We start from the raw sequence: 25,492 nt of genomic DNA on the forward strand, positions 1-25,492 counted from the left end.
GTGGATACTGGTCCTTGTTGCGGATAATGATGTTTGGCGCTGTTGTTTTGTGGGTTGCTGATGATATGCGATGCCTCAGAGTTATATGCAGCGATAGCTCGTCTGTACCACCATGTAACAAGTCTGCGAGTGCCACATGCACGGTATACACTGCAAGCTGTCGTGTATTCCCACGACGCCTCATGCAACCATCATGTTACATCTGTGTGCGTCTACCGTACCTCTGACACCGGCTTGACTACGCGGCTGCCGCAGCCTACCAGTCAACAGCACTCACACAACCCAAACTGCGGCCTGCAAGTGTCCTGACAAGCCGCAACTTGCACGGGACACGCCAATAGTAAGACTAAGCACACTCCGCAACATAAACATTGCATGCCTTCCCAGCAACTGCCCCGTTCATGTCACAATTCCTGCTGGGCCAGCGGCCGCAGCCCTCGCTCAACATACAGAGACGACCTACTTCAGAAAGCTACCGTATTACTGCGCCGACGGTGGTGCTGGCGCCGGCGGGTAGGGCGCCCATGGCCCCTGCGGCCACTGCGCGCCGCTGGCTGGCGGCGGCGGCGGCGGCGGCGCCCCCCAGGCTCCGGGCGGGGCTTGCGGATAGCCCGCGTAGGGTCCGCCATAGCCTGGCGTTGCCATGGAATGGGGCGGCGGCGCCCAGTAGTAGCCCGCAGGGTAAGCGCTGGGATGCGGCGGCATGGGCATCGGTGGCGCGGCCGCTCGCGCTGCGCAACCTGCGTCACCACCGCTTGGGGCGCCAGCACTAGGCGCGCCAGCAGGCATATGTGCCAACGATGCCGGCGCTGGGCCTGGGTACTGCGGCGGAGGCGGCATAAAGTAGGTGCCGCACGGCGGCGGGTAGGACCACACGTTCGGTGGCAGTGGATAGTTGTGCTGGTTGGCAAAGCGCGGGTCGTGCTGCGGCGGCGGAGGCTGCGGCTGGTTGGGAGGCGGTGGCTGTGTGTAGCCGTGCTGGTAGGCTTGAGGCGGGTTGTGCTGCTGATGGTGCTGAGGAGGCTGTTGTGGAGATCCTGCAGCAGGCGCCGCCGTCGCCGCCGCCGCGCCGCCACTGCCACCGGCGCCATCAGCCTGGGCAGCGCCTGCTGCGCCCTGCTGTCGCTCAGCGACTGGAGCCGTGTCCGCTGCGGCCGCCTGCGGCGTCGCGCCGCGCTGCCCCTGCTGCGGGTTCTGTGTCCCTGCCGGCGGCATGCGCGCCAGAAGCGGGCAAGCAAGTGGTTCTGCTGGTGGCGGTGCCGTGTCCGGCAGGCGGGGCCCGTTCTGTGGTGCCGCCGCCGCGGCGCTGCCGTGGGCTGAGCCTGGGATGGCCGCAGCCGCAGCCCTACCGCCGGTTGGCGACTGCTCCTGCTGGTGCGGCGGCGTTGATGCCGTTGCTGCTGGCATCTCTAGCGGTGATGATGATCGCTGCTGCGGCTGCTGCGGTGTCGGCTGCGGCCCAAGGTCCTCCGGCCGGACGCGCAGTAACTGCAGGCAGGCCGCCGCCGCCAGCTGCCGGGCCGTCTCCTTGTCCGCCGCCACCTGCGGCAGGGTCAAGATGACGCCTTCACTTCTAGCTAGAATCTGTCTGGCAAGGCCCGATCGCAGTCGCTGCATCATAAGCCAAGAGCAGATCTGTCATGAGTCAGCTGTCATGAGCACTGCTGCTGACTGCCATCCAGGACCCACACTCATCCCTCACCTTGCCAGTGGCCGTCGCGCTCACGTCTTCGGACTGCACCTGCATTGTCGTCATGTAAGCGGCCGGTGGTGCAGGTGCCGCCGCGGCCTCGCCCACGGCACCGGCCACGCCATTGTCTACCTCCACGCGCTCAGTGTCCATCTGGAGTGAGCATGGGCACAGCAAGGGCGCAGAAAGCTTGCGCGGATGCCCATACAGCCGTTTACCACACAGTGCGACATGCAAGGCGGCGCGGGCGCGTTCGCCCTATCATCCCCACCGTGATGGTCCAGCCCTTGCGGGCGCCGCAGAACCGCTGTAGCACCTCCAGAGGCAGCACTGCCCGGTGGGCGTGGTGGCGCTGGCTGCCGGTCGTCCGTCGAGCTCCCCAATGGCTGCCATAGAGCTCCCCAATGGCTGCCATAGAGCTCCCCAATGGCTGCCATAGAGCTCCCCAATGGCTGCCATAGAGCTCCCCAATGGCTGCCATAGAGCTCCCCAATGACTGCCATAGAGCTCCCCAATGGCTGCCATAGAGCTCCCCAATGGCTGCCATAGAGCTCCCCAATGGCTGCCATAGAGCTCCCCAATGGCTGCCATAGAGCTCCCCAATGGCTGCCATAGAGCTCCCCAATGGCTGCCATAGAGCTCCCCAATGGCTGCCATAGAGCTCCCCAATGGCTGCCATAGAGCTCCCCAATGGCTGCCATAGAGCTCACCAACCGCCTGAATTGGCGCGCATGGGGGCAGACCGCGCAGACAGATCAAGTGCGTGAGAGTGCTGTGGCTGAACCGGGGTGGGTCATGGGCTCATGGCACGTGCCACACCGCTAATGGCACCCGTTTTACGCTGTGCACTCCTTACCTGCAGCAACTTGATGACATCGGTGTAATGCACCGCCAGCGCCTGCGACAGCTGCGTCACTGGTGCGTCGTCGCCCGGCGCTCTGGCGCTTGCAGCGGCTGGTGATGGTGGTGGTACCGATGCTGCAGCCGCAGCAGTGGCTGCTTGTGTTGCCGGCGTTGCGTCTGCTGTTGTTGCATCTGCCGGCGCCGCTGCTGGCGCCGCTGCTGGCGCCGCTGTTGTTGCATCTGCCGGCGCCGCTGCTGGCGCCGCTCCTGGCGCCGCTGCTGGCGCCGCTGCTGGCGCCGCTCCTGGCGCCGCTGCTGGCGCCGCGGCGGGCGCCGCGGCGGGCGCTGGAAATCCCGGCGCCGAACTCGGTGCAGGTGCAGGCACCCAAATAGCCTCCACTTCCGTCGTCGTGGCATGATGCGTGGCGATGGGCAGGGCCGCAGCAGCCGCGGCCGCTGTGGCAGCATCAGGCTCCATGTCTGCGTCAGGAGCTGCTGCGGACTCATCGCCGTCGGGCTCTCCTGCCAGCGCGCCAAAAGGGTGGCCATCAGCTGGTGGTGCCGTGGCTTGTGCTGCTGCGGCGAAGGGCTGAATTGCTGCTGCTGACGTCGCTGCTGCCGCGCTGGCAGTTACAAGCGCCTCGGCCCCGGTAGCATCCGCCCTAGCAACAGCCTGCCACGGCAGATGCTCCTCTCCGGCTGCTGCTGCTGGCGGCGGCTCATACGTGTCAACTGGGCGCCAGACGCGCTGCAGAGGCATTTCAGCAATGATTGTCGGCTGCTGCTGCTGCTGCTGCTGCTGCGGGATATCCGCTTGCGCGGCCTGCCCCACACTTGTGTTGGGCTCGCCTGCGACAGCAGCACACGCGCCTCCACCGCCTGCTGCGGCCGCGCCCGTAACTGCATACCCCCTCGCGCCTTCATCACAATCCGCAACATGCAGCCGTGGGGGTTGGAAGCCCGGCCCTGGCATTGAAGGCTCTGCAACCCGAAAAGACGCCGCAACGTGCGGCGCAGGCGCCAGCGGCTGGTGGTGGTACTGCTGCGGGTGCGGCTGCTGCGGCTGACCCCGCGGATGGCCCAGCCGTCTGCGCTTTTGCAGGTGCTGTAGGCCCCCCTCGCTGAATTGCGGGATTGTTGCTGTGGGAGCGTCATTGTGTGCGCCAACTGCAGCGACACCTGCTCCCGCTGCGCCTGCCTCGCCCCAAGTTCTTGGGACTGCATCCGCCGCAGCGTTTGGGGGCGGCTCTGCCGCCCCGAAGCCATCTTCGTGGTCGCTGCTCGCGCCTACCTCCATGGCTGCAGCTGTCGCCGCAGGCTGCTGCTGCTGCTGCTGCTGGCCGCTGAATGCAGGCAAGGTATCCACCTCCCAAGCGCCGCACTTGCTGCCTGCGGCCGCGGCAGCCGCGCCCAATGCGGCGACCGTGCCTGGAGCTGCCTGTGCATGCGCTGGTGCATCGCCGACCGCTGCACCGCCTGCGGGTCTGCCCACAGCGGGGCCCTCGCCCTGAATCACCGAGCGGAGGGGAATGCGTGCAGACCTGGGGAGGGAGCCGGCAGTACGCTCACCCGCACGCCCGCCGCTGGCGCCGACACCACTTGCTGCCACGTCGTGCTGCTCCTCGGCGGCAGCAGAGGGCCCTGCGGCTCCGGGGGCCCCGACCGCAGCAGCAGCAGCGGCGCCAGGTGTGCCAGCGGCTGCTGCTGCGGCGACCGGCGCTGTCGCAGCAGCCGCATTTTCAGCGTGGGCCTGGCCAGCAGCCACCGGGGTCGGTGTCTGCTGCAGTACGGGCGCCGGCAGCGGCTGCAACGGCTCCTGCCGCTGCTCTGCTGGCCGCGTGGCACGCTTGCGTTGTCGCTGGTCGACACGCACGTCCTGCGCTGCTGGTCCGCGTCTTAGCTCCACGTTGACTGGAGGCCCGAACGCGGGGTCGCTGCTGCCTGCTGCGGCGGCCGCATCGTCGCTGACGGCCATCACAAGGCGGTCATCCTTCACGGCCTTGCGCGCATGCAGCCACGCGCCAAAGCCCGCACCAGCGATCGACCAACGGCGCGTGGGTGCGCCACCACGGCATCTGGTCAGCCGCGCGTCAACAATGAGCTCGCCAGAAGCAGCGTCACGCAGCGGGTGGTGCACGGCACCGCCATTCGCCGTCAACTCCGGGCCCAGCAAGGAGGCCATTAGCGGGGAAGCCAAATCAATGCACTCGCTCTCATAGGCAGCTGCTGACGCTGTCAGGACGAGCTCAGCAGATCGTGCCGTTGCTGCGGCCGCCGCTTCTGGTCTGGCTGCCTCAGCTGCCCCCGCCGCCGCCGCCCCTGCTTCCGCTGCCTCAGCGGCCGCCATATCGCTGTCATACCCGACGTCGTGCACGCTGTCATACCCGACGTCGTGCGCGCTGTCATACCCGTTAGAGACGTCGTGCGCGCTGTGTGCTTCAGCGTCAGAGGGTATTGCGGAGCCCTCTGCTGCCGCCGCAGGTACAGCGACCTCGACAGCTACCACGCGCCGCCCGCTGCCCTCCAGACGGCCGCTGGCCCCATTCTCAGTATTCCAAACCGTCCGAAAGCACACGGTGTCCGCGGGGCCCACCTCCTGAAGCCACCTGCTCACGCCTTTCACGTACCACCTTGCGGTTGCCTGACCGTCACGCGCGCCGCGTGTTGTCAGCTTCGCGGCCGGCGCCAAATGCCGCTGGCGCGACGGCACCCGCAGCGGAACTGAGGTGCGCTTGGTACTGCCGCCGGGGATGAAGCCGCCGACTGCTGCCTTGCGCCCAAAAAGCTGTCCGACGTACCCGGTTGCAAACTGGTGAATCCTTGCTTTGTAGGGCACCTCGCATGAGCCGGAGCACTCGTCCTCCTCTGCCTCTTCCTCCGAAACCTCCACGACCTCGTCCTCGTCTGCCTCTTCGTCCGAACTGTCCACAACCTCATCGGTGTCACTCGCCGGCTCCACGTCGTCGGCTGATGGTGTGTCGTGTGCCTCCGCTGCAGCCCCACGGCCCCGGTGCTGCATAGCCCTCGCAGCGACCCCATTGCCAGCCTGCGGGCCCCGCCGGCGGCGCTGAGCCCGACGCAGGGCGACGTAAATGCGCGGCCTGCTAGGGGCGCCTGTGGTAGCGCTGCCGCCGGCGCCATCAGCCGCTGCCGCTGTTGGCGGGCCAGGCTCGGTGCTGAACAAGAGCTGGTCATTCTCTTCGGCGTCATGCTCATCCAGCCAGCGGCCCAGACCAGTTGCATCCCCATGTTGCTTGCGAGAGGTGCTACTCTTCGTCTGCAGCGCGGCGCCAGAAATCTCTTGCCCCGTACTGCTGTCGTACAGCGGCACGCCGGGCGCCCCAACGACCGCAGCATCCGGCCCTAGCAGCAGGAGTACTAACGGCCACCGCACGTATATTGCGTGGCGATGCGTAGTGACGTAGCACTGCCTGAGGACGATAGCATTCTCCTCCGGCTCCTGCCGTGCTGAGGCTTCATCGCCGCTTTGTTCGTCAGCAGACTCTGCATCCCCGTCGTCAGTGCCCGCTTCCTCCGCGGCCTGCAGCTGCTGCCGCGCCCGCTGATGCCCCACACCGGGCCGTTGCTGCTGAAGCCGCGTGCGCGGCCGCTCAGCCGCCGGCTGCCGCTTCTCTGCTGCAGGTGCTGCGGTTGCCTGTATCACGACTCCGCCGTCGTTTGGCAGCACTGCCAGCTCATTGAGCATGGCAGCGGTCTGCTGCCTGAGCTCCCCTAGACCGTTTATCCTGAACGTACCACCGTCATACGCAAGTTCAGCCTGGGTGTACGCGTGGAGCTCGCCGTCTAGGAGGCCGCCGGCCCGGTAGTGCAGCGTAATCTGCTGCGTACGGCAGCACCCCCGGCGGCCATGTAGTTTAACTGCCTTCTCAAGGGCCTCCGCCTGTGCCGGGAAAGCTTTGCGTGCGTATTCGCACCACAAGTTACAGGGGGCCCTGTTGCCCCTGCTGGACAGTGGGAAGACAGTAATGCCCACGGCCGGCTGCGTGCCTGCTGCTGCCCCTGGCCGCTGCAGCGGCTGGGAGTTCTCGGCGCTGCTGTTGCTGGCGCCTGCTGCCCCGCTGACAGAGCGGTCGCCACTTGCAGCCGCAGCACCTGTTGACGCGGTTGCCTGGTGCCGCCGCCGCTGCTGCTGCTGCTGCTGCTGCGCCACCACCTCGTGCCGCTGCTGCAACGCGGCGCCCGACGTGCACGCAGCCTGCTGTTGGTCCGGCTGGTCGGCGCCCGCCTGCTGGAGCGCCCGGTCATCCATGTCATGCTGCGACTGATCAGTAGTAGTGCTGGCCTCGCGCGGGAGTGCCTGCTGCGGCAGAGGCTCAACGCCAGCAGCAATCACGGCGCCAGTAGCCACCGCGCCCACCATACCATGGATGGCGCCTCGCGGCGGCTGGCCGCCGGGCCACTGCTGCTGCTGCTGCTGCTGCTGCTGCTGCTGCTGCTGCTGCTGCTGCTGCGGCGGCGCCTGCCCTGCCGTTGCAGGCGCCTGCGGCTCGTGCTGCGGCTGGGCGTCGTACGACTCCTGAGCCGTTGCCAGCATCTGCAGCTGCGGACTTCTTGCAATTTCACACACCTGCGTGCAGGCACCGTGGCGGCACTTCAACACCTCGCCCTCCCAACATACCTCATGAAAGCACAAGCACCGTGACTAATGCGTGTCAACCATAGCTGCAGCGGCCCCAAGATGGCCTGAACACGGTAGGCAAAGCCGTCCGTACCTGTGCATCTGCGATGGCCTTCGCCGGCAACTCCGCGTACCAGACGCTGGCGCCGCTAACCAGACCCTGCTGCCTGCGGCTCTGCTCCAGGGTGGCGTGCAGCGCTGGCAGCTCGGCAATGTTGGCCACCGGCTGGCGACGGAACCCCACGCGCGCCCAAAACAGGGCGTGTTCGTCGTCCGGCACCAGGGCGGTGATGTACTGCAAGGGTCGAAGGGCGGGGCCGGTCAGCAGTGCCTTCGCGCGTTCACGCTGCTGCATGCGTGGCCCCAGCTAAGGCCTAAACACCTGGGCGCTGACCCACGTACGTAACTACTAACCTCGTCCCCAGCACGGCGGAAACATCCAGCACCACCAACCCATCTCACCCACCCAAGCCACCCGCACGGCAAGCTGCGGAAGCCCTTCTTGCATCAAACCAAACGCAACGCTTCGTACCGTGTGGCCCGCCTCAACGGCGGTCTGCATGATGCAGCTCACCAGCAGCCGCCCCAGCCTGTACCGCTTCTGGAACCACGTTTCCGTACCTTGCAGGATGACCTGCGTGCCATCATGTCACGGCATTATTTCCCGTGTGCTCTCCAAACAACAATGTAGGCAAGCCGAGATGGCTGCAGGTGCAAAGGCAGGACCCCATGTGCGCACCCCTCACCTGCAGGTGGGGGCTACCACGGACACCGGACGATGCTGAAGTGGGCGGCGGCCGGTTGAGGTGCAGAACCGCCGCCGCCACCACTTGCTCGCCCCACCACAGGCAGGCCACTGGGCATGGGCCGAACCTGCTGGGTCAGACATAGCAGTGATGATTTACTTCTTATGGCAATGGGTCCCCTTGTCCCGTCCCGCATCCCGTGTTCCCGGTTGATTGGGGACGATACACCACCCCGCGCCCCTCCAATCGACACCTTGCATGACTACGCAGCCCTGGGGGATGCATGTGCCAGCAAGCAAGCATTGCTCCTTGACTGCTGGCGTGTTCTGTACTGAAATGCCCTGCCACACCGCAGTGACCTACTACCGTACCTGCTAGTCATTCGCAACCTCTGTAGTGGTGAAGGTTTAGGGATTCTGCAGCTAGCGTTCCTTCAGCCCACCTCATCACAATCTTTAATCACAATCTACACTTATGCCGTTTTGATGCCAGTACCCAACCGCTACGGGATCGCTAGCACACTAGTTCTTGACCTCAATTACCGCCAAGTTGTCACCGAAGTTGGGAAGCCTGCTCTTATGAGAATTTCACTAGCAGGTGCTTGTCTCACGCACGCACGCACACACATAAGAACTACACGACACACACACACACACACACACACACACACACACACACACACACACACACACACACACACACACACACACACACACACACACACACACACACACACACACACACACACACACACACACACACACACACACACACACACACACACACACACACACACACACACACACACACACACACACACACACACACACACACACACACACACACACACACACACACACACACACACACACACACACATACACACACACACACACACACACACACCGTCGCTTTGCTGCATCACATACTCTGTCTTTGCGCTATGTTTTCCTTGTGATATTTGACACATACACACATTTTCACACACGCGCCATGCTTTCTCTGTCGCATGTACGTGAGCTCGACTACGACCAGCAGGCGGAACCTGAAAATCTGGAGTGCTGGATGAATGTTTGTTAGCGCGCTCAGGGTACGGAGCATGGATGCGTAATGGTGCATCACGGGGTCAGGCTGAATGGCCGCCGGTGCGGCTAAAGGCTTCTCACGGGTAAGTATGGCTGCCTGGGTGGTAACACGATGCTCCGGTTAGTAACTAACTCTGGCGCCGTCTGGTTGGGCTTTCGTTCCATTCTTTACTACGCGCGTGTACGGTCTCAACACACGCACAAGCGCACGCGCGCACGCACGCACGCATGCACGCACGCATGCACGCACGCACGCACGCACACATACACACACGCAGGGGGTAGTTGGGTTGCCTGAGCGCAAGCGTGTGGGCGGCTTGGTGCGCGTGCGCTTGGTCCGTTAAGTGTGCGTGCGCGCGAGAGCCAGGCTGTATCCCCGTACGCATGCTGTGTTTTGTGTTGTCGCCGGTCCCTGTGCCGTGGTTTGCTTTGTTTGGGGTTTCCTGCTTTCCTGCGGGGTTAATTCATTTTGTGGGGTCTTGGCCGGTGCGCCCTGGGGGGTCTCCTGTTGTCGCCGTCGCACGCCCGGCTGCGACCCTGCCTGCCCCGCCCCTCATGCCTGTATGTCCCTCCCACCGATGTGGTCATTGCGGCCGCAAGCATACAGAGCCGCTTCTGCAACCACCTACCGCCCGTCACGTTCCCCAGGCAGCCCCGCCCCGGCTTACTTTCCACGCCACCGCTAAGGCGCCCACTTCTCGGGTTGTGTTCAACTTTCTGGACAGGCATCAGGACACGTGTTCCCTATGTAGTCTGCCTGCTGCACTCCGCCCCGCCCACATATTGCCTTTGCCCATGGCCTGCCTGTCACACTTCCTCGCTGCCGCCGTTTGCCTTCGCTTCCTCTGTCGCCTGTAGGTGAGCTCGACTACGACCAGCGGACTCGGGAATCAGAGCCTTCGGCGTGCTGGGTGAACGTTGGAGCACACCCAGGGCGTGGCGCATACAATGGGTGCCACTCGGGTGCCATATGGGTGCCACTCGGGGTCAGATCGCTCGTTCGCCGATCACACGAGGCGGTTACAGGCTTTTTGCGGGTATAAGTATGACTACCGGGTCGACGCGGCAATACGATGCTGCTCCAGCAAACCGTAAAAGATTCCCCCCCCGCACAGAATGCACCGCCTTCACCCACTACCAACCAGAACCCGAGCCACCACTCCCATACACACACGTTCGTGGGAGGTAAGCCCTCCCATTTTATACTTCACGTATTCTGTCGCACCTCTCCCCAACCCCCTTTCCCGTTCCAGCCTATCTAGTATGCGCACCCACCGCAGCGTATCCGTGTGTTGCCTAACCATTCGCATGTGTTATCCCGCTCTTCGCCCACGCTCCCAGTTTGAGATTATCTTTCAGCTATTCCCCCCGCCCGACACCTGGGACTGCGCACGTGTAATTTACGCAATGTACGCAGTAGCGCGAATTGTTTGAGTTTGACTGTGTGAGGGTACAACCGTGGGGTACAACTGAATGGTTTTATTATGATGTGGCGCGCATTCACTGAGGCTGGGTGGCAATGCGCGGAGCCAGGTGCGGTAAAACAGTACGAATGGCTTATCTAGATCGCAGGTTACTTCGGTGCCCGTATGTTGTCTTCTCCTTGTGTGTATGCTATGGCGCGGTTGTGCCCGGGTCCGTGGCTGGGCGGGTCTCAAATGACACCACAATGGGACCACAATGGGACCATAAGCCCAGCCTAAGCCCAGCCTAAGCCCAGCCTAAGCCCAGCCCACCTTTATTTCTTACGACATGCACATAACAGGAAATAGAAACTGGTCGAGCAAGAGGAGCAGCACGCAACAAGGGTGGGCTTGAGCATAAGCCCCCTGCACACAAAAGCACACATACTGGCCCGCCCCGCGGCACTTGGCTCACGTGTGGATGTTCTCAGGTCGGTCGCCACCGGCTTGCTTGCCGCACACACAGCTCTCAATCTGCAAACAAGGACAACGTGGAAAAGCAGTGAGAAGGAGTGCATGCATCAGTGCCTAGTTACGGAAGGCAGACGCCGTGCAACTGCCCACAACCGTGCACACGCCCTTGCATAACTCCATAGCCTGGCATCACCCACCAGCTCCGGGTCATGATGTCTCAGCACTTGCAGCAGCACATGCTCCACCTCATTATATGGGTCTTTATTGGAGCCGCATGTAATTGGAGTCATCAACTGGAACTCCACAGCCTGTGCACCAGCAGGGACCAAGCAAGCAGAATGGGCTGCTGGGCGATAGTGTTGATGGGGGACATAACTATGCAGGCAGAAGGCACAGGCGTGCTGGTGGTTCCAGTATATGACACTCATTTGCAAAGTGTCATGAGCTGGCCATGAAGGCAGCGCCGACCGCATGCAGGTAGGTATGCGCCCTACAATGGCTTCCTGCCCCCACACGGCCAGGCCCAAGACAGTTCGTGGCGCGGTGCGCACCTTGGCGTTGGCTACTGCCACCTGGCGCCTCGCCACCACCAGCCTTTGCAGCTGAAGTTCAGGCGAGCTCCGCAGCATGGCTGCCTACATATGCGCGCGCCGCAACGTAGGAGTGGGACGCGGCCACGGCCCTTGGGTCGATTTGTCTGTGCCTCCTCGCCACACGAAGCGCCGAGGCCGTGTCGCGCTCCTGTAGCATGAGGGTGCATGAGGGAGACACGAAGCATCAGCACATGATGCGATTGCGCAACCAAGGTGAACGCGCAGAACCGGGTTGAAAATCGCCCTTGGCGGTGAGCCTATCTACCCAGCGGTCCGCACAGATTGCATTGATGAGTGCATATGCTGTACCACCTTGCCTAGCAGCACAAACAGGCAGCTCTCGCCGAGCGCGCAAGCTTGCGCGCAAGTCTTCGACCCTCCGACCTTGACGACGCTTGCTGGCACTGCTACTGCCTCGTGCTCATACATGCGATTTCGCGGTTAGTCAATATGCTGGAGTGCATGGCCACGCACTGCCGCTTAGGCCACCGCCCAAGGGTCCCGATCAACTGTCATCTCGACCTTTTCACCATGAACCCAGTCAGCTCTTCCAAGCGGCAGAGAGACATGGACGGTGCACCGATGCGGTCCAACACAGCGATGTGCAATTCGGATTAAGGTGTCTGCATCTGCATCTCAGAACTAGAGGTTCTACTCAAAACCTTGCGCGCGTCCGAGGCCGCTAGGCTAGCAATAAATGTTCACTTTCTACGGAAAGATTGCGCTTCGCAGACGTTCGTGGGTCGTCTCGCATCCGTCAACTGCTGGGTCGCGTCCACCAACCGCTCTCTCCAGGTTTCGAGGTTCCTTGAACTTCGCATGCTTTGCCTGATCCCGGCAAACATCTCCATTATACTTGGCTTATACCGTGACCGAGCGTGGTCTCTTGGTGAGAGCACGTGCGTACCAAGACCCCTGCTTTGCTGATCCAATCCTGACTTCGATGGCTGGCAGTCTGCGCTCCTAGTCCCTCGTCCAGCTCCAGTGCACATTCCTGCCCTGGAAATACCCTGGAAATATGTACTGGTATAGTATAACGGCAGCCTACTAAAAAACGGCAGCCTATGCCACACACGCGCAATTCCAGCAGGACTCAGCTACATCCCGTAGCAGCAGTGCGCATGTAAGGGTGGCTGGCACCAAGTTAAAGGCCTGCTAATCAAGTTCCGCGCCTGCAGCTGGATTGGACTTGGCAGGTTATGAGGAGAATCTATCAGCCAGGGTTTTATCTCGTTCCCAGTACCTGACCCAAGTCCCGTACCTGGCATCCCCGTTCGTGTGCCCTCTGTGTGGCCAGTTTTGCAGTGTGGCAGAGTGCGGAGGGACGCGCGTGGCTCGTCCGCAGGCTTGAGTCCCCGGCGCTCCTGGCACTCCCGACTGCCCCACTCTATTACAGCTGTGCCCTTTTAGCAGGAATAAGCAGTGCAACATCATGCCACATGCCAGTGGTTCGTTGCTGCTGCGAGTCAAGGCGGAGTAGTCTGGAGCCCGTCTGCAGTGTGGGGTAACAGTCTGTGCGTGCAAATTATCATAACTCATCATGATGTCTTTGGTATCTAAAAATGCTGAAAGCGCGCGAAGAGGAGCAGGGTACACAGAGTCCCGCCACGAGCAAACAAAGTATGCCGCTTTTGATTATATGAATGAATATATATCTAGCTATAGAAGAGGTGGATGTAGCGTGGAGGACTTCTCTTGCAATAATTCATTCGCAGGTTGGGCCATCGTGCGCAAAATGTCACATCTGGGCAACATTTCCTGATATGTTTGCGGCCTGGATTACGTTACGGTACCAAGCTCAAACGCCCCAATCAGGGGGTGGAAGGGGGGCCTGAAGAGGGGGCAGAGGGGCGGGGCCTGAAGGGGGCCAGTGGCGGGGGGAACCCATTCAACGAGTCCGTCTCGTACCGCGTTCTTGCGGGAGTACGGTAGTGTCGTTATTCATCGGTCAGGATCGGTCCTCTTGATAGGCTGGTGGTGCATGCTGTGGCGCCTGAGGGCCTTCCACTTGCCCTCGTGACTTGCCCTCCACGTGCGCGTGCATCCTGCGGATTCCTAGGGATGTCGTTTAAGAATCTGCCAGGTCCACCCCAAGCAAGGGCGGCGAAGTAGAGGCCTAGAGGGATGCCGCACAAAGTCGCTGGCGCTACGTATGCAGCCACATGCCAGCCACCGGGACCAGCAGGAGTAGTGGGTGCGTGCTGGCGGCATGTGGGCGGCCGTGAAGGCAGCACGCTGGCTGTTGCCAAGGCTGTTGCGAGTTCGGCGGTACTGTACTGCGCCCGAGCGCTATCGCAGTAGACAACATGATGCAAGCTTTATTGGCGGCACATAGGCACATAGCTCATGGCAACCATGCTGTACACGCGGAATTGCCGTGCGTACCGTATCGTACAGCATAAAACCTTGATGAACTAGTGTTGTCTTTCCTGGCCCCTCTTCCCACGCCCTCCCTTAGAACCCGCATCCCACGCACCACAGGGACAGCAACCCCCAAGCTTGCGTTCAATACGCGTGCATTAAGCTCCATGCGACATTACATGCAGGAACAGAGGATAAACCATCTTCTGCCCAGACAGAAACCTCAATCGATTGCTCAGCCGCCGGCGTCCATGAGATTGCATCCTCTTACAGCGGCGACACCCCCATACGCGGGTGCCCTAGCTGCAATGTCAACAGCAGCTGCTGCAGTGGAGGCTGCGACGGCGCCTGCAACCACTCCAGCGCGCTCCAGGATGGAGGTCACAACACGGCACGATAACGTGAGGAGCGCCCCCAGGAGCGCCCCCGGTGTTAAACTGTCACAGCTCTGGCTGTTGCGAGTTGGGCAGCACTGGCCGCGGCTACGGTAGAGGTTGTGCCGGCGCCTGGGGCTCTGGCTGCGGCCTCGGCTCCTGCTCCTGCTCCTGCTCCGGCTCTGGCTCCCGCTCCGGCTCCCGCTCCGGCTCCCGCTGCGGCTGCAGCTCCGGCTCCGGCTCCGGCTCCGGCTGCAATTCCCCCTGCTCAGGACCTGGCACTAGCGGTGGTGGTTCCGGCAGCAGCAGCAGTTGCTGCGGCCGCTGCGCTGGCGCCTTCTGCGGCCGCAGGTGCTGTGGCAGCGGCAGCGGGGTCCACGGCTGCTGCGGTGCCACCGGTGATAGGGGCGGCGGCTTGGGGGCCGCCAACTGCTGCTGCTGCTGCTGCACGTGTGCAGGTGCCTGCTGCTGCTGCTGCTGCTGCTGCTGCGGCCCCACCATGGGCAGTGGCCGCCACTGTGCCTGCTGCCACTGCTGCGGTGGAGGTGCGCTCGGCATGCACCAGCCGTACGCCCCATGCGCCCCATGCGCCCCGTACGCCCCATACGCCCCATAAGCCCCGCACGCCCCATACGCCCCGCCTGCAGGCATGGGCGCCTGCCCCCAGCTGCTCGCATATGGGTGCTGTGGCGCATACAGCTGCTGGGAGCCCCACTGCAGGGCATGCCCGCCGCTGCCGGGGGTGCTACAGCCAGCCCCGCTGCTGCCCGAGGTGCTACAGCCGACCTCGCTACCTGCGTGCGGCGCGTACTGCGCGCCGCCTTGTTGCGTAGCAGCCTGAGCTAGCAGGGCCCTGCCGGCACTACCGTTTGCGCCCTCTGGCGCCGCCGCACTCGTTGGTGGTTGCTGCTGCTGCGCAGGCCCAGTGGCAGCAGTCGCGCTGCCCATGCTGCCGGCGACAGCTGGCGTTGACGGCGCACTGCCCTCCGCGCCCGCCGCTGCCATCGGTGGCCCACCACCAGCAGGGACCAGCGCCCCCGCTGTGCTCCTCTGTTCAGAGGCAGCTGCGTGCGGCTGTAGCACATGGTAGTGTGGAGTGCTGCTGCCGACGGGCCAGCCCGCTGCCGCCTGCGGCTGTTGCACGGTCTGTAGCTGCTTATAGCACGGAGGCGTGTGCTGCTGCTGGTGGTACGGCATGCCGGCTTGCTGGTACGGCGGGATGTGGTAGTTGTACTGCGGCGGGAACCCGTACTGCTGCAGCAGTGGCTGCTGCCACGTGGCAAACGGCGCAGCGCCGTACGCCTGCTGCTGTGGCTGCTGCTGTAGCTGCTGCTGCTGCTGCTGCTGCTGCTGCTGCTGCGGCGGCGGCTGCTGAGCCCCGCTGCGAGGGTCGTACTGCACAACCGCCAGCTGGTGGTTGTTGGTCGCCGTTGCCTGAGGTTGGGACCCCTGCTGTGGCCCCTGCGACTGAGGCGGCTGCAGCCGCTGCGGCTGGGTTTGCTGTGGCACGGGCGGCTCCGGCAGGGCCAGCAGCATCTGACTTGGCACCTGCGTCTGCTGCTCGACCTGTGACCCAAGTTCGCTTACGCCGTGGCCCCACTCCGCACGACCCACTGGAGGAGCATCGTCAGTAACAACATCGCCCACGCTGCTGTCTGCTACTGCTGCCGGTGGCGCGCCATCGCTGCGTGACGGGGCAGCAGCACCGTTGGCGCGGCTGCCGCTGCTCCGCTCCTGTGGCGCCGCTGCAGCCTCAGGAGCCCGGCCAGCTCCAAGCCCCGCCGCACCGGGGCCGTCGTCCGCCGGCTCTGCGGACTGCACAGGCTGCGGTGTCGGCTCACGCGCCGGATCCCGCCGACCCGGTTCCTGCTCATGCTGCGGCTGTGATTGCGGCCGTGGCTGCTGCGGCTGCGGCTGTGGCGCCTGCTGCTGCTGCTGCTGCTGCTGCTGCTGCTGCTGCTGCTGCTGCTGCTGTCGCGGCCACAGGCGCTCCGGGCTGACGCCCACCTCCGCCAGCAGGTGCTGCAGGCAGGCGGCCGCCGCCAGCTGCTTCGCCGTCTCCTTGTCGGCCGCGACCTGTGATGCCGCAAAGCGATGTTGGGGCGGGCAGCAGGCCTCACACACGGCGGGCTCACAAACTCACGGTAAAGGCAGGGCATGTGGCCGATACTGCGCCCGTGGTTCTAAACCGGTTTCCCTGCTCTTCCCCGCCGCACCCTGCCAGTGGCTCGGATGGTCGTCTCCGTGCCCCTCAGCCGCTGCATTGTGACCGTTGCCGTGAAGTCCGTGTCGGGCCCGGCGCCTCCGCCGCAGCGGCTACTGCCGTCACCGCTGCTACTGCCGTCACCGCTGCCTGGCGGCGCTGTAGCTGTAGCTGTAGCAGCAAGGGCCGGGCCAAACACCCGCCGCTCAACCTCCATCTGCACATGGGGCAGGTCCAGCAACATACACCTCAAACATGGTGTGAAATTGGTCCCCGAAGCCCAGAGGTGGCAGAAGCCCTGCGCTGGGAGCTCGCCGCTTTGCTGTGTGTGTGTGTGTGTGTGTGTGTGTGTGTGTGTGTGTGTGTGTGTGTGTGTGTGTGTGTGTGTGTGTGTGGCCACCCTGCACCCACCTCGTATTGCCAGCCTGTGTTGCCAGCGTAGCGCTGCAGGACCTGCAGCGGCAGGACGGAGAGCGCTCCACTGCCGGCGGCACGTGCACCGGCACCGGCCACACCGTCAGGGCCCCCGGAACCACTGACGCTACCCGCCTCGTGCGCCGCCCGCCGCTGCTCCCACCGTGAGATGTCCTGGAGTGCGGTGTGCAACACGTACAGTACGCGACAGGGAGCTCAGCGCACGTGGTGCGGATGCATTGGCTTGCAGACGTACGGTTGTGGCTTATGTACGCTCTGACTCCTGCTGGCCTCCGGCTCTTTAGGCGGGCCCCAGGGTTGTTCACGGCTGCATACAACCTGCGCGCCCCACCGCCGCCGTCTCACGGCCTCAGATGCCTCATGCACTCGGCACCCGCCCCCTCACCTGCAGCAGTTCGTGTGTGTCGGGGTATTGCTGCGCCAGGGCCGCACGCAGCAGCGCCCCGGTCGGTAGTGGATGACAGCCTGCGCTCACGCCCGCTGTTGCATTCACGCCTGTCGCGCGACCGCAACCACCTCCATCTCCAGAACCACATCCAGCTCCAGGTCCTGTGCCCGCGCACTCCTCCTTTGCACTAGCAGACCTGCCCCAGCGGCGCCCGGCCTTAATGTCAGGCGAGACCTGCCGTCCATGCTTCTGCCAATCGCCATCAGCCGCGGCGGCGGCAGGACCGCCTGCGCCGTCTACGCTTGCATCCACCTCAGCAGCTGTTACAGCCCCCCGGGCAGCTCTGCCGCTGTTGCGGCATGTGGCCTCGGCCGCGCCTGCTGCTGACTCTTCTAACTGACGCCCGCCAGCTGGAGCCGACGAGGAGCCATCCTGCCGGTCAGTGCTGGCTGCAGGCGGCTTTGCATCATGTCCGCCTCGAGCGCCTTGCTCATACGTTGACACCACCGCTGGGCTTGTGTGAGCTGCCGCCTGGCTTGCTACTGCCGCTGCCGCATGGCCTGCTACTGCCGGTTCCGCTGGTGGCAAGGCTGCTGTAGGGAGCACGCTGGTCGCAGCACGGTCCGCGGCACCGCCGCTAGTTGGCGGCGGCGAGTGGCCGCACAGCTTGACGCGCTTGAGCGGCCGCTGGCAGTAGCGCTGCTGCTGTTGCTGCCGTTGTTGCTCCTGCGCAGCGGATGCAACGGGAGACCCTGTGGCATCCTGAGCGGCCCCTTGCGCGGCCGCGTCCTCTCCCACTTCTGCAACCGCTGCAGCCTGATCCTCCGCTGCAGCCTGATCCTCCGCTGCAGCCTGGTCCTCCGCTGCAGCCTGGTCCTCCGCTACAGCCTGGTCCTCCGCTACAGCCTGGTCCTCCGCTGCCGGCTCGTGCACAGGTGGCATGTGGCTGTGGAGCCGGCGAGCGCCGAGTCCGTGCGGCTCTTCGTCCGTGTCACCACCCAATGGCACCAACGCCTCCACGCGCACCTCGACCGCCACCACACGGTCCGCCGCCACATTGCTGCCTCCGGCAGCGGCAGCGCCGCTGACGCCGGCGCCGTCGGCAGCCGCTGCCGTGTCACCGTCCCGCACGGCTGTGAACCGCAGGCTGCTGCCGGGCCCCAGACCAATCTGGTGCAGCCACGTCGTCAGCCCCACCAGCCACCAGTGCAGACCAGAGCCGCGCCGCCGCCGCGCGCTCTCACACATCAGCATGGCGTGCGGCGCCAGGTGCTGCTGGTGCGGTGGCAGTAGCAGCGGCAACGCCACGCCGGTACGGCCCGCGGCGCCCCTGCTGGCGCCCCCAGGCAGCTCGCCGCACGCCGCCACCTCGCTGCCCAGCAGCTGCGCCACGTGGTACGCAGACATGCAGGTCAGGTGCGGCCCGGTGGTGACGAGGCAGGTGCCGGCGCCGTAGGTGCTTGCAGGGGCCGCCGCGAGCCCGGTCAAGCCCGCGCCGGATCCAGAGGGCTCAGCGCCGGATGCCCCAGCGGCGCCGCCGCCCGTGCTACCGGTAGCGGCTGCGCCCAAGGGGACATCGCCGGCGGCACCATCACTGCCAGCAGCGGCTGCTGCTTCCCGCCCAGCAGCGCTGCGGCCAGGTGCACGGACAAACTGCACATAGATGAGCGGCAGAGCCCTGCTGCGCATGCTGGTGCTGCCGCCAGCAGCCCCAGCGGCGCCGGCCTCCTCGGCCGCGCCGGCGGCAGGGTCGCTTCCGCGCTCGGTGCTGAAGACGAGGCGGTCCCCCTCCGCCGCCTGATGCGACCGGAGCCACAGCGCCAGACCCGCAATCTCCCAGCCCGGTCGCCCGGGCGCCGCGCCTGTCGCGGAATCCTTTTTGCGCCAGGCGCACCTGAGCTGCAGCCGGGGGAGGCCCGGCAGATGCGCCCGCGTCTCAGCGTCCCGCAGGAGCACTGAGGGCGTCGCACGGCTGCGCGCCGCGAGACGCCCGAGCAGCTCCTCCGCCAGGTCGAGCCGCACGCTGTGTGTGTTCCGCGCTGTCGCGGCGGCCCTTGTGAGCACAACCACATTGTTGGGCAGCTCTTCCATTTCGTCGGCCGGGTCGCCTGGAGCCCTTTTGCCAGCGTGCGCGGCCGCCGCGGCCGGCCGGCCCCGCTGGCGCCGCTTCTGCGGCAGCGGCACGGCAGCCTCCACGCTCACCTCCACCGCCACCACACGCCCGCTGCTGCCGCTGCCGCCGTCTGCGCTAACGCCATCTGCCCCACCGCCCGCCATTGCCGCTGCCGCGGTCTGCCCCGCCACAACCGTGACGCCGTCCGCTCCACCGCCGCTTCCTTCTTGTTCAGCTGCGGCCTCCCGCACGACGCGCAGCCGCAGCCTACTGCCGGGTCCCACGCCGGCGTGCTGTAGCCACGTGGCCAGTCCCGCCACGCTCCAGTAGGCGAGGCGCTTGTTGTGACGCCTGGTGGGATTGCATGACAGCGCCGCCGCAGGCGCCCAGTGCCGCTGATGATGCGGCACGCGCAGCGGCAGTACAATCTTGCCGCCGCCGCTGCCGCCGCCGCCGCTGCTCCACCCCGGCAGCGTGCCTCCCACAGCCGCCCCATGCCCCAGCAGCTGCCACACGTCCCGGGACGACAAATTGACCAACACTGCCTTGACGGTGACGAGGCAGGTGCCTGGCTCCCAACAGTCCTGCGCGGCCTCGGATACGGGGCCTTCAACCGCCTCTGACTCGGAATCCTCAACCGCCTCGGATTCGGAATCCTCAGCTGCCCCGGACTCTGGATCCTCCGCGGCCTCAGATTCAGACTCCTGTGCATCACTGCCCTCCTCCTCGGAGTGGGACATGTGTGTCACTGTGTGTCCTGCGGCGCCGGCGCCATCAGCGGCGCCCTGGCCCGCATTGCCCGTCACTCCCGCGGCCAAGCCTTCCGCGCCCTGCCGCGACGGCGGCGGCGTTTCTGCTGCTGCCAAGCTTATACCCACCGCAACAACGCGGCCTCTGCCAGCTTCAGCGCCTCCCCATTCGCCGCTGCCACCGCCCCTGCCATTCGACTTGCCGCCGCCGCTTCCGCTGCCGCCTGCAGCCTCCTCCGGCGCTGCCCCACACATAGCCTGGAGCCGCAGGCGGCTGCTCGGCCCCGCGCCCACACGATGTAGCCACGTGGCCAGTCCCGATAAGCGCCAGTAGACATAGCGCCTCTCCCCACACCGTTTGACCTTGCATGACAGCGCCGCCACAGGCGCCCACTGCCGCTGATGGTGCGGCACGCGCAGCGGCAGCACGAGCTTTCCGCCGTTGTTCCTCCACCCCGGCATCTCACCGCGCACTGCCACATCGCGTCCCAGTAGCGCAGACATTGCCTCGAGGGACAGAGCGCAAGATGCTTTCTTGACGCCCACGAGACATGCGCCTGCAGCGGGCGTCGTGCCCCGCGGCAGGGCGCCATCTGCACCGCCGGCTTCCTCCACAACAATGTCACTGTCACTGTCGCTGTCCCTGTCGTCACCGTCTGGCTCGGCGCCGTCGGCGTCCTCATCCTCTGAGCAGTCCGTGCCTGCAGCCTCCGCTTCTGTGCCCGCTGCCGCATCCTGCTGCAACCCATCATGAGCCGAGCCTGCGTCCTCATCCGCGTCACTGCCACGGCTGCAGCTATCGGTTCTGTTGCCACCAGCACCAGCACCAGCACCGGCACCGGCACCGGCACCGGCACCGGCACCGGCACCGGCACCGGCACCGGCACCGGCACCGGCACCGGCACCGGCACCGGCACCGGCACCGGCACCGGCACCGGCACCGGCACCGGCACCAGCACCGGCACCAGCACCCGCACCGGCACCGTGAGCATTGCCACCGCCTCTGTCGGCTGCGCGAACCAACTCCACCAGCAGGCGGGACGGCGGAGCGGCAGGGGCGCTGCTGAGGCGTGTACGGGAGGCATCGGCCGAGCCATCCATCAGCTCAGCCGTGAACACCACTTGGTCGCCCTCAACCACACCCTGCGCCTTGAGCCACGACCGCATGCCGCGCAGGTGCCATCGCGGAATGCGGCAGCCGTTCACAAGCTCTGCGCCGTCTGCGCCACGCCACCTGGCGAGCAGCTGCAGGCTGGCGTTGCTGGCAATGGGGTTGCCTGTGGCGCGGTCGTGCAGCGGTACGGCGGGCGTCATGCGGCTGTGTGCCGCCTGGGAGCCGAGCAGCGACTCGACCAGGCTTGACCGGACGGAGTAGGAGGCCTGACGCAGCGATGCCGTCGCCGCCGAGAGCACCCACACAGCAGTGGCCGTGGCGGGGCGGCTGCTGCTGGGTGGCCGGTGCGCGCTGCCGGGTGCGCAGGCGCCTAGCAGCACCTGCGACTGCCGCTGTCGGGGCCCGCCGGCGCCCGCAACTGCGCCTGCGGCGCCGGCCTCCTGCCGCGGCTCCAACGCTTTCCCCTCCTCGTCGGAGTCGTCGGAAGCAGCTGCGGGCGCGTCTGATGAGTCCTGCTGACCCACGTCCTCCTGCTGCTGCTGTGCCACCGCCGCCGTCGCAATCGCCTCCCTCTCATCAGCGTCGGTACTGCTGACATCAGAGCCCACCTCCACGTCTGTCTCCGGCTCCGACTGCATAAGCCGCTCACCGCCGTTGCTCCCCTCCTGGCGGCGCGGCTTCCGCGAGAGGCACAAAAGCACTAGCGGAACCTTTGGGCTGGCACTGCCGCTGGCACTGGCGCTGCCGCTGCCCCCCTCGGGGCCGCTGCTGCCGTGCCATGCTGTGAACACGAGGCGATCACCAGGCACCGCACCTTTGTCCCGCAGCCACGACAACAGGCCCCGTATCTCCCACGCCGGCCGCTTGTTCGCTCGCGCTTTCTCCCGCCCCCGCCAGGCCGCCCGGAGCTGCAGTCGGGCGCTGTTGCCGTTGTGTACGACAGGTGCGCGTGTCATGCCGTCGTACAGCGGCACAGCGGGCGTCGCACAGCTGCCGGCCGCCTCTAGCCCGAGCAGCTTCTCAACCAGCGAGTGACGGGCACATACCGCGCTCGCCGTGGTCGCGACCGCTCGCGTTACGACCAGCCATACCTGCCTCACCGACCATGGTATGGGCCGCTCCTCCTCTGCGTCCCGCTCCTGTGCCGCCGCCGCCGCCGCCGCCGCCGCCGCCGCCGATGCTTCTGCATCTGCCTGCCCCGACTCCTGGGCAGGCTGCTGCATCGCCGCCTCTGCCCCTGCCGCGCCATCTTCCCCCTCAGCAGCAGCCGTAGCTGCAGCTTCGGTGGCAACAGCAGCGCCTTCCTGCTGAGTGCTAGCGCCCTCCTGCTGAGTGCTAGCGCCCTCCTGCTCCTGCGGCTGGCCAACAGCCAGCTCACCCGCCAGCCCACCCGCCAGCCCAACCACCGGCGCATCCGCCGCGCCCTGCGTTGCTGCCGGTGGCCGCAGCGGGGGTGTCCGGCGGCGCTGTGTCCACTCACACTCGCGCCCCTGCTCCGCGTCTTCCTCCTCCTTCACCCGCAATCCTAGCTCCCGTGCGCGCTGGCCGCGGCGCCACTGCTCCCACTCGTCCCGCTGCTGGTGCGGGACAGCCTGCTCCGGAGACAAGCGCTCCTCCTTGACAGCAGCCACCGGTGCCGATGAGGCCGGCAGTGTCGGCTGACTGATGGCAGGCACGGAGCTGGCCTGCTGCGGTTGCGACTGCGAGGGCTGCGGCTGTGGTGGCGGCTGGTTGGGGCGTCCTATGCGCCGCCAGCCTCCGCCCGCAGCCGCACCAGCACCTAGCGGAGGCTGGGGTCGTGGCAGGGGCTGCGACGGTGGTGTCGACAGCTGCGGCTGCGGCGCCTGCGGCGGCGCCTGCGGTTGCGGCTGCAGCACTGCACCGCTACTGCTAGTCGCGTGCGCGCCACCGCTGGCGACAATAGCAGCACCACCACCAGCAGCGGCAGCAGCAGCTCCAGCTCCAGCTCCAGCTCCAGCTCCAGCACCAGCGCCAGCGCCAGCACCAGTGCCAGCTCCAGCTCCAGCACCAGCGGCAGCGGCAGCGCCAGCGCCAACGACTGCAGCAGGAGCCGGACCTCTGCTCCTGAAGCTCGCATCGACACGAGCGGCCGCACGGTGAACCTGTTGATGGATGAATAGCACTGCTACGTGAGTTACCGCAAATGAGCAAGAGCGCGTCAACATGCCCACCACATATTCCCCTCAGCAGCGCGACACCCATAGCCGCGCTGCTTCCTCTCACCAGCCTGTCAGCTGCATCCAAGCGGGTTGGAGGGCGAGCGCCGGTGCCTGTTGGCGGTCCGTCTTGCAGCCGCGATTCCTCCTCCCCTTCATCTGCAGCCGCCCTGCCGACAGCCGCCGCGTCCCGCTGCTGAGCCTGCGGCAGCTCCGCGTACCACACGTCCACATCCGTGAACAGCGACTTCTCACGGCTCTCCGCCACTGCCTTGTGCAGCGCCAGCGGCAAGCCCTCGGTCCGGACCGGCGCCGCACTAAAGGTGACTCGCTGCCAGAACCTCGCTTTGGTCTTGTCCGACACCAGGGTGGTGATATACTGCGCGCACGCCAAGGCAGCAGGGTTTGCCAAGCGTGTGTCAAGGAAGCGAGGGAAACACGCGTGCAGTGTGGTGCTTGAGAGTTGGGAGACCGCACGCAGGAAGCGCGCACACACACAGGCCCGGGACTCCCCATGGGAACCTTTCCCCGTGCCATCGTGACCCAGCACCGCACCACTCACCTGGTGCCCTTCCTGGACAGCAGCTCTCATGACGCACCGCGTCAGCAGCCGCCCCAGGCCGCGCCGCTGCAGCCGCGGCGCCGTGGCCTGGAGGACGATCTGCGGTCAAGGTATTGAAGGTGGTGGCGGACATGGGAAGCATGCCCAGACACGAAAGAGAAGCTTCACCTCACCGCAACCGCCCACACCACGCCACAGCAGCTTGATTGGCTGCACTCCCCACCTGCAGGTGCGTGCCTTCCGCCCCGGCGCCAGTAGTACTACTGGTGGATGCGGCCGCCGATGAGGACGCGGACGAGGGCGGCGGCGGTAGGTTGAGGCGCAGCGCCGCCGCCGCCACCACCTCCCCGCCCAGCCACAGGCAGGCGGTCAGGTAGGGCTCAAACCTGGTCGGCACATCAGGGCAAGGGCACGGGTGGTTGTGGTCAGAATTATGCCTGCAAAGTACGGCCCCGATGGCCCCGATCCCAACATGCACGTCGCCCCAAACCCTGAGGCCGCGTTCGTAATCGCCACACATGCGACGAAGCAAGATGCTGAGATGAAAATTTGTTGATAAGCGCTCAAACATTTCTACGGCAATCACCTGTTATGATCATCTAATGGGCTTCCATCAGATGCGCATCGCCCGCGGTACACACAGCTCTGCACCTGCAAAGCGGCAGGAGAGAAGATGGCATGGGGACGATTGCGGCAAAACCAAACCCCGTTCCGCATTGTCGGTTGTACCTTCCTTGCCCGTCTAACACCTCTTCTCCTGTGTCCCTGCGACACCACACCGCGCCCTCCTGCAACCCAATGCAGACGGCAGGCATACCGCTGCCATACGTACTTTGCCTGTTGGTTTCACTGCTTTGCATTGCTCACCTCCGGCACGGCGTGCGGGAAGCCGCCCTGCAGCAGCTGGCTGACTGCGTTGAAAGACGCGTGTGTGGCGCTGCCCACATAGTCAGGCCCGTACGGCGGCAGCACCTCAAACAACACATCGACCTGCACACGGCAGTGGCAGCGGGAGCAGAGAGGAGACAGGAGCAGCAGGAGCAAAAGAGGCAGCATCAGTGGCAAACGCAACGTGGGCTTATCATATTCTATGGCGGTGATCTTAACCGTCAAACACAGGCTGCAATGCTGCATCACATGCGGAGCAAGGGGGGGCGTGTTGGCCCCTCGCCCCATCATCACCAGACCTGCCCAGACCATGTCGCTTGCCCTACAGATTTACCTGGGAACCAGCCTGTGAAACTTTGCTCTGCCGCACCAGGCTGCGCAGCCCGCTCTCCAAGCGACCGACGCGAGACCGCCGCATCCGCGTCACCGGCAATGTGCCATCGTGGACTTGCTGCCCTGGATGGCCATGCGCGAACGATTTGGAAACCTGGTCTTGATGATTTCCCGGTTTCGGTATGAGGAAGCAAATCTATGTGATTTACGGGGTGCTACAAGCTGGGCGCGCTATCATTTCGCGGGAAGCACCTTCATACTACGCCAGCGCATAGAAGAGAACTGCAATATGATTTAGAGCTTCATGATCTTTACAAATATA

At 65.1% G+C, this 25,492-nt stretch overlaps 2 protein-coding genes across 2 annotated transcripts; both read right to left on the minus strand.

The window, feature by feature from the left end:
• Positions 1-21: 21 nt before the first annotated feature.
• On the minus strand, positions 22-13,107 carry CHLRE_05g236802v5 (uncharacterized protein). The gene is made up of 12 exons (XM_043062277.1): positions 12,735-13,107; positions 11,432-11,621; positions 11,078-11,188; positions 10,882-10,940; positions 7,919-8,045; positions 7,705-7,806; positions 7,267-7,467; positions 2,547-7,121; positions 2,401-2,407; positions 1,962-2,296; positions 1,703-1,843; positions 22-1,542 (listed from the first exon to the last, which is right to left on the minus strand). Exons 2-12 carry the CDS (start codon positions 11,507-11,509, stop codon positions 481-483), a joined length of 6,798 nt encoding a protein of 2,265 aa, XP_042924841.1. The 5' UTR covers positions 11,510-11,621; positions 12,735-13,107; the 3' UTR covers positions 22-480.
• A 654-nt stretch (positions 13,108-13,761) lies between these two features.
• On the minus strand, positions 13,762-25,477 carry CHLRE_05g236850v5 (uncharacterized protein). The gene is made up of 10 exons (XM_043062278.1): positions 25,172-25,477; positions 24,817-24,939; positions 24,536-24,600; positions 24,173-24,335; positions 23,950-24,048; positions 23,455-23,766; positions 17,232-23,333; positions 16,823-16,999; positions 16,425-16,628; positions 13,762-16,284 (listed from the first exon to the last, which is right to left on the minus strand). The coding sequence occupies exons 1-10, from the start codon at positions 25,253-25,255 to the stop codon at positions 14,317-14,319; spliced, it is 9,297 nt and encodes a 3,098-aa protein (XP_042924842.1). The 5' UTR covers positions 25,256-25,477; the 3' UTR covers positions 13,762-14,316.
• Between the last annotated feature and the right edge of the window lie 15 nt (positions 25,478-25,492).

Source organism: Chlamydomonas reinhardtii, chromosome 5 (assembly GCF_000002595.2).
Source record: "Chlamydomonas reinhardtii strain CC-503 cw92 mt+ chromosome 5, whole genome shotgun sequence".
In the NCBI taxonomy this organism is placed as follows: Eukaryota; Viridiplantae; Chlorophyta; class Chlorophyceae; order Chlamydomonadales; family Chlamydomonadaceae; genus Chlamydomonas; species Chlamydomonas reinhardtii.